This window comes from Anabrus simplex, chromosome 3 (genome assembly GCF_040414725.1).
Source record: "Anabrus simplex isolate iqAnaSimp1 chromosome 3, ASM4041472v1, whole genome shotgun sequence".
NCBI classification, from domain to species: domain Eukaryota; kingdom Metazoa; phylum Arthropoda; class Insecta; order Orthoptera; family Tettigoniidae; genus Anabrus; species Anabrus simplex.
The window spans coordinates 46,025,611-46,043,546 of NC_090267.1; the positions used below are offsets into that span (position 1 = coordinate 46,025,611).

The 17,936-nt window shown below is 41.6% G+C and overlaps 1 protein-coding gene across 1 annotated transcript in view; it reads right to left on the bottom strand.

Moving 5' to 3' along the window:
- The window catches only part of LOC136866987 (nose resistant to fluoxetine protein 6), a 113,722-nt gene that overhangs the window by 19,906 nt on the left and 75,880 nt on the right, over window positions 1-17,936 (bottom strand). Inside the window, exons 7-11 of the mRNA XM_067144084.2 lie at window positions 11,819-11,984; window positions 8,498-8,691; window positions 3,490-3,628; window positions 2,314-2,503; window positions 1,080-1,222 (exon numbers count right to left, since the gene is read on the bottom strand). Coding sequence (XP_067000185.2) covers window positions 1,080-1,222; window positions 2,314-2,503; window positions 3,490-3,628; window positions 8,498-8,691; window positions 11,819-11,984 — 832 coding nt within the window. The remainder of the gene's footprint in view (window positions 1-1,079; window positions 1,223-2,313; window positions 2,504-3,489; window positions 3,629-8,497; window positions 8,692-11,818; window positions 11,985-17,936) is intronic.

Consider the following 17,936-nt stretch of genomic DNA (forward strand, 5'->3'; position numbering starts at 1 on the left):
GGGGCAATGGCATGGGTGGTATGGTTGCAATACATAACTTCACCGCTCCAATTTCCCTGAGAGAGGGCGTTACCCTCTATGAAGCCCACCTCAAGGTACGGAATGAAAAGTTTTGTAGTTATTTGGTAACGAAAAGCATTTGAAGGTGAACAATATGAAAATGTGATTGTCCTTAGGTTCACAAAGCCATGAACACGGGAAGGCATGTGAAGGCGATTGGAAGGACAGAACATTCTGGTATTTCAGAACAAGTAACCTCTGACATCCGTCATAGTCGGTCCCAAGCCCGGTTGAGAAATGAGGAGGGACTCTGGTTACACCTGCCTGTCGTAAGAGGCTACTAAAAGGGACATCAGAGAATCACTACTTGGGAGCGTGGGTTGCCGACCACGGGGCCCTTAGCTTATTCCTGGCATTGCTTCCACTTACTTGCGTCAGGCTCCTCACTTTAATCTATCCTACCTGACCTCCCTTGGCCAACTCTTGTTCTTTTCCGACCCCGACGGTATTACGTATGGAGGCCTAGGCAATCTTTCATTTTCACGCCCTTCGTGACCCTTCTCTTCCTTTGTCCGATACCTTCATTTTCCGAAGGGTCGGACCCCTTCCATGTTGTCTCTCTGATTAGTGTTATATAGAGGATAGTTGTCTAGTTGTACTTGTTCTTAAAACAATAATCACCACCACCACAACCTGTAGAGATCTAAATTAAAACAGTATGAGCAGGGAGTAGCGAAGAACACCAAATCGTGAAGTAATCAGAGAGCAGATACAGACGCTAAGGTGGGCAGCTCCCCAGTGTGCTTTGGGGAATGTAGGCCAATAACCCGTATCTCCGAGAAAACGTTATTACTGAAACTAAAACAACGAGAAACTGGACGGAATAACAGAAACAGGTCACGAAGAAGAGATGGGAGAGGACGGAAAAATTTTGGGCAGACTTACAGCTGATTGCCAGGAGACGGAATCAATGGAGAACTTTTGTTGCAGCCCTTTGCTCCGAAAGGGGACTCAGGATAAAAGTGAAGTAAGTCAACCTCTGAGAAGTAAAAGTAAAAGTAGTCTTAAGCTGTACTTACCACTGTGGAGTGGGCGAAGTAGCTGAACGTTTTGGCGTAGCTTGTGTCGAACATCTGTATCGGTAAGTGCACCATGTACATGCAGTAGGACAGTCTGCTGATGGGCTGCCACATCTCCATCGAGAGCAGGTGATTTACTGGACCTGGCCAAACAAGGAACATAAATCTCTGAGTTGCATTTCCCTCTTCTTAATTTAACAGCCACACATACCACCAATTCCAGTTCAGTTTCTCTACTATTTAATGCGTGATTGAGTTGGAAAGGAACAGTGGTCATCTGTAAATGTCTCGTCAAAAAATAATAAAAACCACATCCACTTGTAATGTATGGTTATGAAGTGTTTACATCCATTTAGTATTAGTATTATTATTATTATCATTATCATTTTTTACGTAGACAGATGATCGCATTGTGTGTGAGGTTATGTCGTGAAACATGTACTGTATATAGACATTTATGTGAGTTCAGTTAATATAAGAACCTGTATATAACTTATTATTACCTGTATATATGATTTGTAATTCACTACAGTATTGTGAAACACACTGTAACATCCAAAATTACGCATCTTTGGCGTAGGACATTCTGTACATTATATCTATGTATTTAGCACTCCAGAATTTACTAGAAGATATTTTGTAACATTTTTTTTCTTGAAGCCTGGCCAGGCACCTATATAAGGAGGGAATCTTGATGGTAGAGACGGGTTGCTGTTTATTTGGAGTTATGGTTTACCAGGAGGTATACTTGTGACCACGTGTTTTGGATGGCGTGCTTGTAAGCAGTCAATTGTTTTAAGGTCGCGACCTCCATCTAGCATGTGCTTAGTGATAGGCATTTGTTAAAGATGGTGGTATTTTCATGTTCTCGTAGTGAAGTGTTCTCTTTGTGACGGCCGTGATTAAGGTTATGCGTGTTTAATTTGTAAATAATTGTGAATAAATTCGTGTACCAACTGGCAGCATGCTGTGTGCGTCTTTGTGGATGCATGAATACAGGTGATGAATGCTTCCTTTGGAATACCTTAGTTTTACATTCTGTACACTCGTATTTTATTGATTTACATATTTTTAAGTTGAGTGCGGACTTTTAGAGTGAGTTTGGGGTAAGTTTCATTGTTCTGTAGGAACATAGTGTAACATGATCTGGCAACTTTGCTATCCATTCACTTCCGGAAAACTCAGAAATCACACACTGGTATAGCAGAACACGATTGTGTGACTTACGACTCACCTCCATAGCCTTGAATACAAGCAAATATCACTACTGCGAGGCCCAGTCCCCAAAGCAGATGGCCAGTAGCGTTGTGGAATGCATTCTCAATACTGGAGTACTCAGTTTCTAACCGGAGACAAGAATTCAAGCCGGAGGCGACGGAGAAAAATATTAGAAGAACGAAGGTCCACATCGCGGCCACCATCGGCTGAAAACAATCACAAGACATCGTCAGGTCACATGAACACGAACACTTTGAAGTTTTCTCATCAGACGAAATAAATGCAAGATTAAGAATTTATAGAAAATACCTGGAATGAATGAATTAATTAATTAATCTATATATTTAAAAAAATATGAAAACTAAAGTCAGTCAGTCCGGCCATTCTATCGGGTCGATTTCCTTCACTCTTTTTTTAACTGAAAGGTATTCATGCACTATAAATCACTTAACTTCCGCCTTCCTCAAATTATTCGATTTTTCAATCTTTTGTCTCTTTGAAGCAATCATATCTTTGGTTCTAACTCAGGTACGGAGTACGTTTTGGCCTAAGAACACTCAGTGGATCACGCTCTTGCATGCTCGGAAAAGGTGAGGGGGTTGGCGGCCGTGGCCTGTACAAGGAACTGTCCCGGCATTCGCCTTAGTGCAGGAGAATGGAAAACCACGGAAAAGAATTCTCAGGACAGCCGACGCTTGGGGCCAGCCGTGAGGTCCAGCCCTGTCCCGTCCCCCGAATGCAGAGGCGTAGAACCACGGAAGAACCGTGACCACCCTTCCTCTTCTCGGTAGGCCGGTCAGAGTGGAGGGCTGCTGGACCAGCCGTGGCCATTTGTTGGCCAAGACCCACTCTACATCTACCGACCAGGCAGCGTTTGGCCACCGCTGTCATAGACAAACACTTGTTGGGAAATTGATTAAGGTAATTCTAGATAGACTCCAGCCCAAAAACATATCTATGTAAAAGTGCATTTCAAGTATTATTTTCCCTCGTGTATTATGTGTCTGTAAACACTTCAGTTATTAATAAATCACAAATATTATGTACTGGATGAAGTAAATGTAATTACAGTAACTAGTCTGAGGTAGCCCTTGAACAAACTCCTTTCAAACACTGCTACGAAGACAACTTCACTGTGCCTCTCATATCTGCTTTTTTATTTTTTTATGAATATCAGTGATGCATGCCTTACCTTGTTAATTCTCACTTTAACTTGGCCGACACTCAGTCGATGTAAGATGTAGCCGAGACACAGTCCGACGACCCACGGAGCAGCTCTGTTGTGGGTGGCGTAGTACATGTTGTTCATTGACTTCTCCACTTCGGCAGCTCTGGAAAATGTTTATAGATTATTTATCATGCGACATTAAGGCCAGGTGGCCTTCTCTTGCATCTAACGAGTTCAATGCATTTTTAAAAAACTTTTTCGCTACTCTACATTAAAATTATATGAGGGCAAGTGAATAAGGATCTGCAATTTTGCTCTAATTGTCTTTAGGTTGGCTCTACGGCGTTGTTTGCTCAGTGTACCAGGAGCAGAAATTCACAGGAGACTTTCAGCACAATACGGGGACAATGTTTCCCCACAGCGAAGTGTTCACCAGTGGGCTGAACAGGTCAAAAGTTGTCGCACGAGCGTGTAGGATAAGGAAACATCCGGGCGTCCACCAGCAGCCATAACTGATGTCAATATTAAACAAGTGCGTGATATGATCCTGAATAACAGACAGGAGGCTGTTGATGTTGTAAACAAGGTTGGGTTTACAAAAACACAACTTCTTTATTTGCTTCACATGTAAAATTACAATATTTACACTAACGAAACTGAAAGTTATCTCGAAGCAAAATGAACTATGAATTTGGAGAAAGAGTCTGTCTTTTGTACACTATATACACGTTGGAGTATTCACATTCACTACTATCTCGGAAAGATAGTCCTTGTGACATGAAAAGTTCTTGATAGTCGAAAACTATCAGAAGCACTGACGTAAATATCTCAGAGAATCCTTCCTTGTTGAAGAGTCTGAGTTCATTAACGTAAGTTCAATGACTGAAGAGTTCCTACTTAGCGAAACTAAGTTGATAATGGGAGCTTGCATTAGCTAGAGAATGATAGTGGCATATAATGGTAGGATTGGACATGGACAGTGGAACAAGCAAGAGGAGCGGTGACCCGAGGTGAGACCTCTTGCTGCCAGAAATTCAGTCCACCTGGCCGAAGCACATTTTCAAGAGGAGTAGCCTCCGTGCTCGACGTAGGGTGTATTCTGGAGCTGGACACCGGGGTCAGTGGGCCTGGACAGCCTAGGAGCTCCTTTTTATAGCACACACAACGTTCCAGGCACGCGTGCAGCTGGCTGGCGGATCGAGAAGGGCGCGACGGACATACAACAGTTGATAACGTGGCAAACCTTATGCACATTATCCATGGTTCTCAGACCACAAAAAACGGATTACGGAGCGCTGTTCTTCCTTGCTTCAAACAGAGGGTGGCGCGGCCATACTTACGTCGCAACAGCGCAAGCTGTACTGACCTGATAACGCTGAAATATACCACAGACGTAGACAACGGTGCCCTATAGCGCCTGGTGAGCACACAACGCCATAGATCCAAAGTGAATACGGTTAGATCAAAATACTTATTTACTTGCCTACATATGTTAACTAAAATTACTAAAAGAACTCTAAATAGACAGGAATATTGTGCCCTACCTACCAAAATAATTTTAAATGTTTATGCATAACGAAATGTTAATTAATGATATATAATTTATGATGCTATTTCCAAATATACCCCTCCCCCTCAGCCCAAAAATATTCATGTTGAAGATAGTCCACTTGAAGTGTTATTTTTCCTCGTGTATTACACAGTGCATTCATGAAGAGATTTTCGGAGGGTAAGAAGGCGAAAACCATCAGGACAAGGAACAAGTTCAAACGCGCTTTTCGATTGGGGATAACGGAGAAAGAATAATATAAAATAAACAATTATTGAGTGAATAAGTAAGTAATTAAATAATAGCAAAATTATTTACACCTAACTATACTAAAATAGTCCCACTATATGAAGCTTGCCCTCAAAGAACGTTGTACAGTATATCAGTACTTGGACAAATTCAGATTTTTATGGAATAAGATATGTCTTGGCACCAGAAAGTACTCTGTATTCTAACAAATGAGAGAGAATTTTTTTGTTTGAAAATTGGCTTCGCTGGAAGAACGTCGTACATCAACAAACATGGCCGAAGTCAATAATCTGAGTGTGTCACCTACAGCGACGTTAACAGTGTATAAGAGCAGGAAGAGAAAGATTAACCAACTGAACTGGAAGGACAACGTACACAAACGATTGAGGTATAGCGTGAAATCGAATTATTATATGTGAATAAATAACTGAAATAAATTAATAAAAGTAATCAATCTAAATATCTGTAATATGGGTGCCAGAGTTCACCTAAATGAATCCCTCGAATTTTAATAGAGCATGATAATTCTGTCTCTCAGGGCGTATACATAAAGATGCGTACTGGTACATCTGCTTCAGGCCTTACGTAACCTTCTGAAAACGACTAAATAGGTAGGAACTGCACCTAGGTTCAGCAATAAATAAACTGATTCTAAAATAACTAACTATATTCTGAATAATATCCGTGCAAGAGCACCTCAACAACACACCAAAATCTACATAGAATTGGAAGACTCCATATTTACACAATTATCCAACAAAAACAGTAAAAAACAGTCGGAAACCAAAAGCTACCATTTGTAGTTAGCCCGATGAACACTAATTACAAAACATGTATATGGATAAATACCCTCCACTGGCTCTGTGTATCAACACAACTTGCAAATACTCACTATAGCATTTATTATATTGAGTCATATCACGATATGCCTCAATATATTTAATGGAGTACTGTGGCATAATTACATTTATTATATCAGGGAGTAGTTGGAGACGAAGGCATGAACCTTGTAAGGCTGTGGCATATGCCTAGGGGACCCCGCTTGTATCCAGTACAAAGAGATTTTTCAAGTTTAAATGGAGCCGCTGGGTATGTATTCCGTTGTGTAGACCTCACTCTAGATTTCACATCGAACCTATACGAGCTGAATAGGATGTTATTTGAACTTGGGGAACCACTTGACAGTTATTTCGGGCTGGCAAACTTCGAGATACCAGGGGTGCGATCATTGGAATTTTAATGGATACTTCCACTATTAAGCTTAATGCCACAGGTCAGATATTGGTAACTAAATGATCATGTATCTGGAATGAATTACAGCCTGTACTTGTGATAAATTATTATTACGTGAATAAACTTGAGTTGAGTTTTTAAAGTCGACTCCACACTGTAGGACTAGCGTGTCTGCCTCTTTCCCGCAGGATCTGCGTTCGTTTCCCGATCAGGTGAGGGATTCTTATCTGGATCTGAGGGCTCAGCCAACGTGATCACAACTGAGAAGCTATCTGGCAGTAAGATAGCGGCCCCGGTCAAAAAAGCCAAGACGTCGCCGTAAGACATACCTGTGTCGATGCGAGGTAAAGCAAATAGAAATAAAAGCAAAGAATAATGGCTTCCTCGTACCGATCACACGATACTTTGTAAGAGAGTTCCCTCGTGAAAAGTTTATACGATAAATTTTACTAAGCCGTTTTACCGTGATGCAGTAAGAGAAAGGCAGACAAACGTTGAATGGGGCCTCTACAGTCTTGTAGTCCTAATATTAAAAGACCGGGCGAGTTGGCCGTGCGGTTAGGAGCGCGCAGCTGTGAGCTCACATCTGGGAGATAGTGGGTTCGAACCCCACTGTCGGCAGCCCTGAAGACGGCTTTCCGTGGTTTCCCATTTTCACACCAGGCAAATGCTGGGCCTGTACCTTGATTAAGGCCACGGCCGCTTCCTTACCATTCCTAGGCCTTTCCTGTCACATCGTCGCCATAAGACCTATCTGTGTCGGTGCGACGTTAAGCAACTAGCAAAAAAAAATATTAAAAGATGAGTTTTGACAGCTAGCAGAGGAGAGGTGGAGATGGAAGACGGGGCTCCTGTAGTGCTGTTGCTGAGAAGTGGGCAGCAGGCTCGTCTCCATGGCAACCATACCCGTACTCCCTTCTGTCCAGCCAGGCGGTCAGAGAACGAACCCTCCCTGGGCTATCTGTCAGAACGCTTCTTTTAATATCACGACTATAGTTATTGGATTCTTTCCACGCCTGTTCAATTAGACAAAATTAGTCGTCTTGATAAATATGCAATAATGCATTAGAAACGACTGGAATGACTGCAGATTTCTCAAGCTTCATGTATTAGGTCGGCCTACGCAAGTATACTTCAATTTTCAACATGACATAATTTTACATGAAATTAAATATTTTAAATGTACTTCAATATAATTCGCCTGTCCAGTGGTGTAGGGGTAGCGTGCCTGCCTCTTATCCAAAAGGCCCGGGTTCGATTCCAGGCCAGTCCAGGGATTTTAGTTGGATCCGAGCGCTGGTTCGAGGTCCTCTCAACCTACGAGATAACAATTGAGGAGCTAAGCTATCTGTCTTGAAATAGATAGTAAAAGTAAGTTAGGCCTATAAGTGTATGTGTTCATGAGTCGGGCTATAGATATGGTGCACACGATTCCAACTCCCATCGGGACCGTCTCTGATCAGCCTAGCAGCAGTAAAACTGTTGGTTCGACACTAATATCGGTCGTTATCCAATATTTTTACATTTCACCGTATCCCCGAGGGGTGTATAGCCCCACAGTGAAAAATAAAAATCCACAGCCTGTTTCCAGTCATTGGACCGGGTCAGAAATGGAATTAATGAAGCCCCGATCCAGCGGAGAGGATAAGAATTATGCCGGCTGCCGAAGCCTGTCGCACTCCTCTGGGGCGATGATTAATGAATGACAGATGAAATGAAATGATATTGGAGTGTGTTGCCGGAATGAAATATGACGGAGAAAACCGGAGTACTCGGAGATAAATCTGTCCCGCCTCCGTTTTATCCAGCACAAATCTCAAATGGAGTGACCGGTATTTGAACCACAGAACCCAGCGGTGAGAAGCCGATGCGCTGCCACCTGAGCCACGGTGGCTTGCCCTAGCCCCACTGTATTGTTACGATTAAAATATCGTCTGTTTTATCGCCAAATATGATCCATGTTCGCTTGGGCGGAGAACATAATGGAAGTTTAGTACTCACTGTGCCAGGTACTTGCACGGCATGACTATCCCCTGTGCATAGGACTGTATGAAGGGAATGAGCCAGGTTAGTCCCAGAACTACAGCCAGCAGCTGACGTCCGCGCCGGGGATTCCTCCACAGTGGAATGAGCAGGAGCGGTGAGATCCAGTAGAGTTGAGTATCAACACTCAAGTACCAAGACTCAGCAGAGCACTGCAACACAAGACACAAATATACGGCTATGAGTGGTTAGAGGTGCACTATCCTGACTGAATAGGTGCTGTCAGGCAAAATTTAGGATTAATAATCCCCTCTCATCAAGTAGAACCGTGAACAGATTCTATAGACATCTTTACTGAAACTTTCACCATGTGTAGTGAGGGAGGAGGACCTCTGCTATCATACTATAATAATACAGCGCTACCATAACAGTCGGGGTGGTAGCGTGTTTAGACAAAAGTACAAGTAACGATAAATAATCAGAAGTACGCAGTGAAATATGCAAAGACATATAGCGATACAGTAGAGAGCTCAGCGTACTAGAATAATAAAAATAAATGATGATGAGGAGTAGTATGAATCAAGGAAAATCGCGCAGTAAGGAAGAAGCTAGGCCCAATAGAAGATCACCAAAATAACAATGCGAAATAGAATATACATTTAACAACCATAATTTAACAACAAGATAAATAATTGCAAGTAGAAGAAAAATCCAAAGGTGTGCCACATTTACAAATAATTATCCAATGGTAGAGAAAGCCTGTTGAATAAATTGGAAGTGTACAATATACATCGAAACTGAACCCTGAAAGAGAAAAAGCATGAAAGGGAGGGGGAAGGGAAGTAGGATGAGGATTAGGACGGGGAAAGGATTTTCTTCATCGGGTATTCCTGAAGTTTAGTAATAGCATAGATCTAGGATGACATCTGAAAATAATTTACAATCGTCCGTAGCGCAGTCCGTGAATATAAGCAGTCTAAGTTATGGGTTTTTAAAGGGAAGCATAACCACTCGACAGAAGAAAGTATTACAGCAGGCAATAGCCCAAATGAAAGTTTTGAGTCCAAATGCAGATAAATATTATAAGTATTGCTCACCGAGTCGCTGTAGATAGAGTCCAGATGAAATTGACAAGATTACAATAAGCAATGTATTAGTATGTGGTCCACCACTCCGCCACGAAGCCCGACTCAACGGTGGAAAGGCGGAGAGAGCAATATATAGTAGAAAGGAAGATTCCAGAAAAAAACGCAGGCTACAAGCCAGTGAGTTCTAGAAACATAATGTCACGTGGTTACACAGCGCACACGCACAGCGAAGTGCAGCGAAGATGACGTAATCAGTCAAGTAGACGACAGGTGAGTGAGGTGCATGGTGCGGCGAGAAGGAAGTAGAAGCGAGCAGCAGTAAACAAGGTAGGAATATGTAGAGTAGATTCGGCGATCGTAATACATGACATATTTCTACATATTAAATGAACATATCTCTGGAATTATCCATTTTCATATATTTATTTTCTTTATTCAAATAATATTTTAATATAATTCCAAGATAAAAACAGTTTGTTTCAAAATCTTTGTACTTGTTTCTATAACAACACTACAATTCTAGTTAATAGCTGAAACATATTATCATATACTTAAGTCATGGCAAATATTTTTTTTCTCGCGAACGGGAGACAACACGGAAAATCTACGATATGCATTTGGAAACGTACGGTATGTGTTTGTGTATGATGCCACTATATGTAAACAACAGTGTGGGTCTATGCATGGCCCCCAAGTTCAGTGTGTGAGTGAGAGTGTCACAAAATGGAAGGTAACAACCAGGAGCAACGATCGTATATTATAATAGCAGTTCTCCGCGGCAGAAATGCAAGCCAATGCCATGCAGAGCTGCCGGAAGCGTTAGGTGTGCATGCCATGCCCTATAAAACAGTGGCGAGGTGCGTGGAGACGTTCAAACGGGGCCGATTGGCCTCGCCCAGGCCCTCCAGTGTCCATGGACAAAGATGTACGGATAATGGTGATCGATCTGTGTTTACCAGTGGAGACCTGTCCTTTGTACGTAGTCTTGTGTATTTGCTGTCTATACGATAATAAAACAATGTTAACCAATGGCCTGTGTTCTGGCATTCCTACGAGAATCTCCTGAAGTCAGAATTGGTCTTCAGACACTATGCATAGGTACATGCCCCATATTTCCAAATACATATCTTAGATTTTCCGTGTTGTGTACTGTTCGCGGGAAAAAAAATAGTTGCCATGACTTATGACTCGACCCTCGTATCTGAGATCTTTATTAGCGAGCAGCCTCAAAGAAAAACGCCATGAGGTTCACGAAGAAGTCCACTGTGTTGCGGAAGGTGGAAGTAACCGTCGTATTGATATAATTGCCATCAATCGGAGACAAAACGAAGCAGAAATCACTGACCATACGATAAGGTTTGAAGACTCTCCTTCCCAGCCAGATGACGAAAATAAAGAAAAACAGGATACATATGCACCTACAATACCCTACTTCCAGTGAGCCTACAGCGTCAGGAACGTACGAATAAGAGGCGCTAGAGGGACCATCCCCAGAAATTTTGTCAAATGGCGGTAATAGTACAGACTGGACAGAAATATTCAGGAAAAGGATGTTACCACGATTATAAAATTCTCAGTGGCAATAATCCGGAAGCATTTGTATCGAAAACAAAGTATTTAATTTGCTCCCGGCAGCATAAGAAGTTCATATTCTTGAGAACATTCACCGCTGGGTTTCTTGGTTCAAATCCCGGTCACTCCACGTGAAATTTGTGCTGGACAAAGCGAAGGTGGGACAGGTTCTTATCCGCGTACTCCGGATTTCCCTGTTATCTTTCATTCCAGCAACACTTTCCACTATAATTTCATTTCATCTGTCAGTCATTAATCATTGCCCCGGAGGAGTGTGACAGGCTTCGGCAGCCGGCAAAATTCCTATCTTCGCCGCAAGATGGGGGCTTCATTCATTCCATCCATGACCCGGTCACCGACTGGAAAACAGGTTGTAAGTTTTCATTTCATTTTTGAGCGTATTGATATTTCTTTTCGAAACCAACAATAAGAACTTAGGAGCTATTCTGTGTCCTTTGGTAAACAAGTTTTGGTGACAGATTGAAATAACATAAACAATATCTTTACAAGTATTGAATGGTGGAAAATTCATAATATTTAATTTAAAGAACTAATTATTTTATTATTCTTAGTCAATACGGAACCAACATGATATTCATCAATTGTTGTTACAAAACATGTCACAATGTATTCTCAAGCAGGATTCATTACTCCCAAAGCAAATAAAAGGACTTCCTACCGTAACATCCGCGGATGGCATGAAGTAGTTCTTGATGTACAGCAGAGAATGCCACCAGGTACTGCCACAGTCCTGTGGGTGCATCATCCTCCAGACAGGTCCATCAGCGAGGCTGCTGAGGAATGAAGACTGAAGAAGAACCATCACAGCCAGCACGGGCGTCAATCTAAGAACACAAGTAAACACATGTGTAATACGAATATGTAAATAACATTAATAATAATGAATATATTCCATTGCAATATGATTAAAATAATCAAATATGAATAAAATACTTAATCGCTTCATTCTTGGGTGTAAATTGTAATCGAATTCAAAATATATGAATACATAACTGAATAACGTACTAAAATAAATTAATAAAAATAATTAATCGAAATGTTCCTAGTATGGGCGCAAGAGTTCACCAGAATGGATCCCTCGAATTTTGATACGGCGTGTGCATATAGCTGCGTACTGGTACATCTGCTTCAGGCCTTATCTAACCTCCTGAAAACGACTAAATTGGTAGGAACTGCACCTACGTTCATCAATAACTCCACTTATTCGAAAATAACTAACTATATTATAAATATCATTCCCGTGGTTTCCCATTTTCACACCAGGCAAATGCTGGGGCTGTACCCTAATTAAGGCCACGGCCGCTTCCTTCCCCATCCTACACCCATTCTATCCCATCGTCGCCATACGACCTGTCTGTGTCGGTGCGACGTAAAGCCACTAGCAAAAAAAAAAACATCCGCGCATGAACACCTCAACACACAAAATTATACATAAATACACCCTAAATCTACCGCTGGAAGACTCCATATTTACAGCAACAAAACGGTTGTAAACCAAAAGCGAGGACCAAGCTACCATTTGTAGTTCGTCCGTTGAAAGTTCATTACAAGTATATATATATATATATGTGTGTGTGTGTGTGTGTGTGTGGATGAATACCCTTCAATGTCTCCGTGTATCAACACAACTTACATATTCTCATAATTGGCACTTGTAATATCACACAGATACTGTACCTTTATAACACTGTGTTCACTGACTCTAACACTTGGTTTAAATGTACATTCACTTGAGCAATACAAGTATGCTGTTCCAGAACATAAATTATGGAAAGTCTGAAATAGAACACACCATAGCTCTCACCAGCATATAATAGCAAGCCGCCACAAGCGATACAATGATAAAGTGCCTAAGCACTCCACAGTTGCGGGTTATTACCACACTTCTCAAACACAATAAGATCACGTTCCACAAAACTTACATCTCTTATCCTCTGCTGTTTCAAATCCAGTTCAGTATGATTTTCGCCGTTTAATCACATGCATATATAGACCTCAGCTTCCCCTTTCTCTCACATGATACGTCGAGATTGATCCTGGCCATACAATCACGAGTAGATCCTCTCGTCAAGACTACCCCTGAACCTCTTCCGTGTCACAAGACAATGACAAAGCCACCTCATCGAACTCTGGGATGTCCGCATGACAATAACAACATCAACGGACTCTGCGGTGTTCCACATGACTCATAAGAACGTTCCAAGTTGAAAATAACGCTCTTTACCCATCCGTTTGTACAAAACACATTACTCATATCACATATGGGGAACTTCTAGTCTAAAACAGTAATAAGAAAATATAAAACTGAAATACTGGTAATAATGGTATTTTTAATAATAATTGGAATAATTACAATATCTCTCACTTCTGAATACAGTGCGAGGGTGTGATATATGTACTATCATACATTCTCTTTAGAGCTTTCTCCTAAATATGAACCAACTATTGATGACTAGGGTCTTTTAATGTGGGGATATGTTGTCACAAGCATGAGTTTCCTTGGTTTACCTGGAGGGATATCGGTTTGATCCCCAGGCAGGAAGTTGAGAAATTTAGAAACAGCTACTTCTGAAGAGACATACATTCCCACGTCTGCGGTGAACACGTTTCCCTTTCTATGAATATGGTATTCCTGTTTGGACTCAACGTAACTAGAATACTATCAGGCAGGCCAATCCGGGGAGCTGTGCTGCCATTGGCTGGCGCGCGTAACGTCACCCTGAGGATAGTGCTACCGCCAGATTCAATGCATTATGTGTTAAAGGGTACAGTTAGCTGAGTATTTCTTTGAGCTAATCTTGTTAGGTATTTTAATTACACTCCACTTTGTCATGTATCTTTAGAGGACATCATAGTTGTCATTTAAAATTAATAAGAAAACATAGTGCCTCAAACCTGTAGCTGTAACCATACACATACACTCACAGCGGCGATTGCGTAATTGAGAAAAATATTTTATAAACGAAGTACTCGAACTAATAAGCATATAAATGAGGTAAATACTGAATTCAGCATTTCTTAACTTAACATAAAACACAATTAGTATTCAAATTATTACAATTAATTCAAAGGTTCAAAAAAAAGATACGAGTTACATGACATGTAGGTTACACGAAATGCAGTACTTTAAGAATGTTTTGTTATACATCTAGCCTCATATTCTATTGGAGGTTTGTCTGAAATGATGATAATGCTACCCAGAGAAGATTCTTCTTCAAAGCATTCTTTCGTAAAATGTCCATACATCTTTTCTGGTTCTTCTAATCCTACGGTATTGCATTTTTATGTTCTCACGTACAATGATATTATTTTGCTGTGAATTTCAGAAAATTATGTGGACATAAAATTACGTCATCAGATGAAACGTAACACACGACTATCTACATTCATTTCGTCTGCTACCTTCTCTAAGTGCTTAATTGTTTTTACCTTAACCTTAATGAGATCGAGAATCTCTGTCAGAATTCCAGATTTAAACTTAAAAATGCTTGCCCCAGGTTTGAAAGTTTGAGTGACAAGGTAGAGGATATCTCTATTTTCCCAAATAAACATATGCATAAGGAGAAAGAGCTCTTAAGGTAAGGGCATTTGCAATGTCGTGGAGGCCCCACATCACACTCTCTTTTTTTAAATTAGAAGGGACCGAATTTGGCCCGGAGAAAAACATTGAGACCAGAAACGCTTCAGTTCACTACGTGCTTCCTGTTTTTAACTGTGTGGAGATCGTTTCGTAAAAGGTACAGCATATTTTGTAACTTGGGACTTGTTCAGGACCATGAATTATTTCCTTAATAACAGATTTTCCGTATTCAGTTTCTGTTTTCAGCCGAATTATTTATTCTTTGGTATTGTCAGCTACCTCGAGATCCTGTCTGTACTTGTTGACTGGTGAAGTTCTGTAGAACTTAATGTAGACTAATCATTTCTGAATGGCCTACGAGTAGAAAATCATAGCGAGAAGGAAATATAGTAACAAGGAATAGCCTATTCACAATAATTTTAGATTATATTTCGATTCAGATTATGAGTATAGAAATTATTTTAATACCACAAATGGCGCAAATGTCAGCTGATCGTCATCATTTCTTGTACTTGAAGTATCAATGTTATTTCCATGCTAGTTAGGGATATTTTGGCAAGCCCAGCAGTTCGTTTTTAAGTCCCGTTCAATAGTTGTATGTATGTTTAGTCCTCAGCCCGAAGGCTGATTGGATCCTCAACAGTTCCGCCATCAGCTGTCATAGATGGCCTAGGCATCACTGAAGAGGCGTACTAGGGAAATGAGGAGTGAGGTAGTTTCCCGTTGCTTTCCTCACCGAGCCACAAGTTGCTATTACACATCAGTCTGCCAAGCCCACTGAAATGCATGCACCAACTGACCCTATGAGCAATATTTTCACACCATTCATAGCAGAGACTGGCTGCAGAAGGAATGGCATTACTAGCATTACTCATACCTCAGTCACTTTCATTTTGTCAAAGCTAAGGATAAAGCTGAGACAGGTCAATGAAAGTAACAAAATTGCTCTAGCCCATACCAGAAGACATAGTGCACTGTAAACACTAGGTCCTGCCAGCAAAGGCACGTTCAATAGTTATGAGCGAGGAAATGAGCGGAACAAATTCTGGCAGCGTTAGGGCAGATTTTATCAGCTTCTTGACTCCATAACATCCATTTATCTCATAAATAATATTTCTTTGGAAAGCCGTGATAAATTAGAATGCCATTTTCTTACACTCTGCAACAGCGGAGTTATTTCTGCTTTTACTAATTTTAACACCTCCTTGCACTAAATAACAGCGTGTATTCTAAACTTCACTCACGCATTGTACTAATTTATTTTATAAACACGCAATAAACAATTAAACAGCTGACCGGAGACCGCTTACTAATATTACCGCTTCGAAAACGCTATAGAAGTGCCCTCGCAGTGACGTCACAAGCTACGAGAGCAGTTACCGCGAGAAAGCGATTCTGACACCCCCTGGTTTAGACTAGCCAAACCAGAGGTAGTGCATAGTATTGTTGCCGTGTTACACAACTCCAAATAAGTTTACATTTCATTTGTGATCTTCTCTTCTAATTGTTGTAGTATAATGAACTAAATATTCTAAAATATATTAAAAGCAACCATCTTCGGTCGTCCGATGTACTGTACTAATGCCTCATAGTGGGCCAATAAACGCTGCCGGCTTCGAATCAAACTCAGGGAAGGGAGGGGGGTGCTTTCCTATGGCAACTCCTAGGCTGACAGTGCGGAGCAATGTAGGTTCAGCAGGGACGACCCTGTAGCACGCTCGCCAGTATCGGTCCTTGGGTGCTCCACGACACCAGCAAGCCCCCTATCGAGAAACAATTCCAAATGTCCCCGTCAGAATGCACCACTCTGCGGAGATGACTTCATGCCTGCTTTCTCTCCTCTCGCAACGGTAACTTCTTTCTCACGCCAGTAGGGTACGCTGTAAAGGACCGCCCACAATATTACCAACATTTTGCATCAATAAAAAGCAGGAAGGAAAATGTTCAATTCAAGTGAGGTTACATTTTATATTTCAAACATTTTTATTCACAGTCAATACCATAAATAAACTTTACATTCATGTACTGATGTAGTAAGAGATACAGTATGACCCCCGCACAAGATGGACGTGTGTGTTATACTGGGGTCGGCGGATGCAGAGTGTGTCTCGCCCCACAAGTGGCCACGGCTGATCCGTGGTCCGACAGCTCAGCACTCCGACCAGCCAACTGAGCGGAAGAAGGGTGGTCACGGCTCTACCGTGGCTCTACGCCTTGTATTCGGATCACGGAGAGGGGCTGGTCCACACCGTCGGCTGCCCTGAGATGGTTTTCATGGTTTTCCATTCTCCTATAAGGAATGTCGACTAGCCCGCTCTAACGTAATGTAGAGGGAGTAACATAAATTCTAGGAATTCTAATGTGCCAAACCCCTCATGTATATGCAAACCTCATAGCATAACCGTCGTGCGGGTAGACTCTACTTATTACTCGCTTTAGTAAGTTTGCATTATAATAATAATAATAATAATAATAATAATAATAATAATAATAATAATAATAATAATAATAATAATAATAATAATAATGCTATTTGCTTTATTGTCCCACTAACTACTTTTACGGTCTTCGGAGACGCCGAGGTGCCGGAATTTAGTCCAGAAGGAGTTCTTTTACGTGCTAGTAAGTCTACCGACACGAGGCTGTCGTATTTGAGCACCTTCAAATACCACCGGACTGAGCCAGGATCGAACCTGCCAAGTTGGGGTTAGAAGGCCAGCGCCTTAACCGTCTGAGCCACTCAGCCCGGCAGTTTGTATTCTAACCCATTACTGCTAAACATCCGGACCCTAATAATTACTGTGATTAGCTGCTACACCCGGAGTCCCGGGTTCGATTCGTGGCTCTGTTGCGAAATTTGAAAAATTATATGAGGACTGAAACAGTGTCCTTAAGGCCACGGCCGCTTTCTTCCCACTCCTAGCCCTTCCCTGTCCCATCGTCGCCATAAGACCTATCTGTGTCGGTGCGACGTAAAGCAACTAGAAAGAAAGAAAGAAAAAGTGTCCAGTCAGCCTCTGGAGATCAACTGCGTAGCGGAGGTTCGATTCCCACCTCAGGCATCGTCAAGGTGGTTTTCCATGGTCTCCCACTTCTCCAGCCAAATGCTGGGCAAGGCCACGCCCCCTTCCTTCCTTCTTCCTTGGCTATCTCTTCCAAACTTCCCATCCGCCAAAAGGCCCTGTTTAGCATAGTA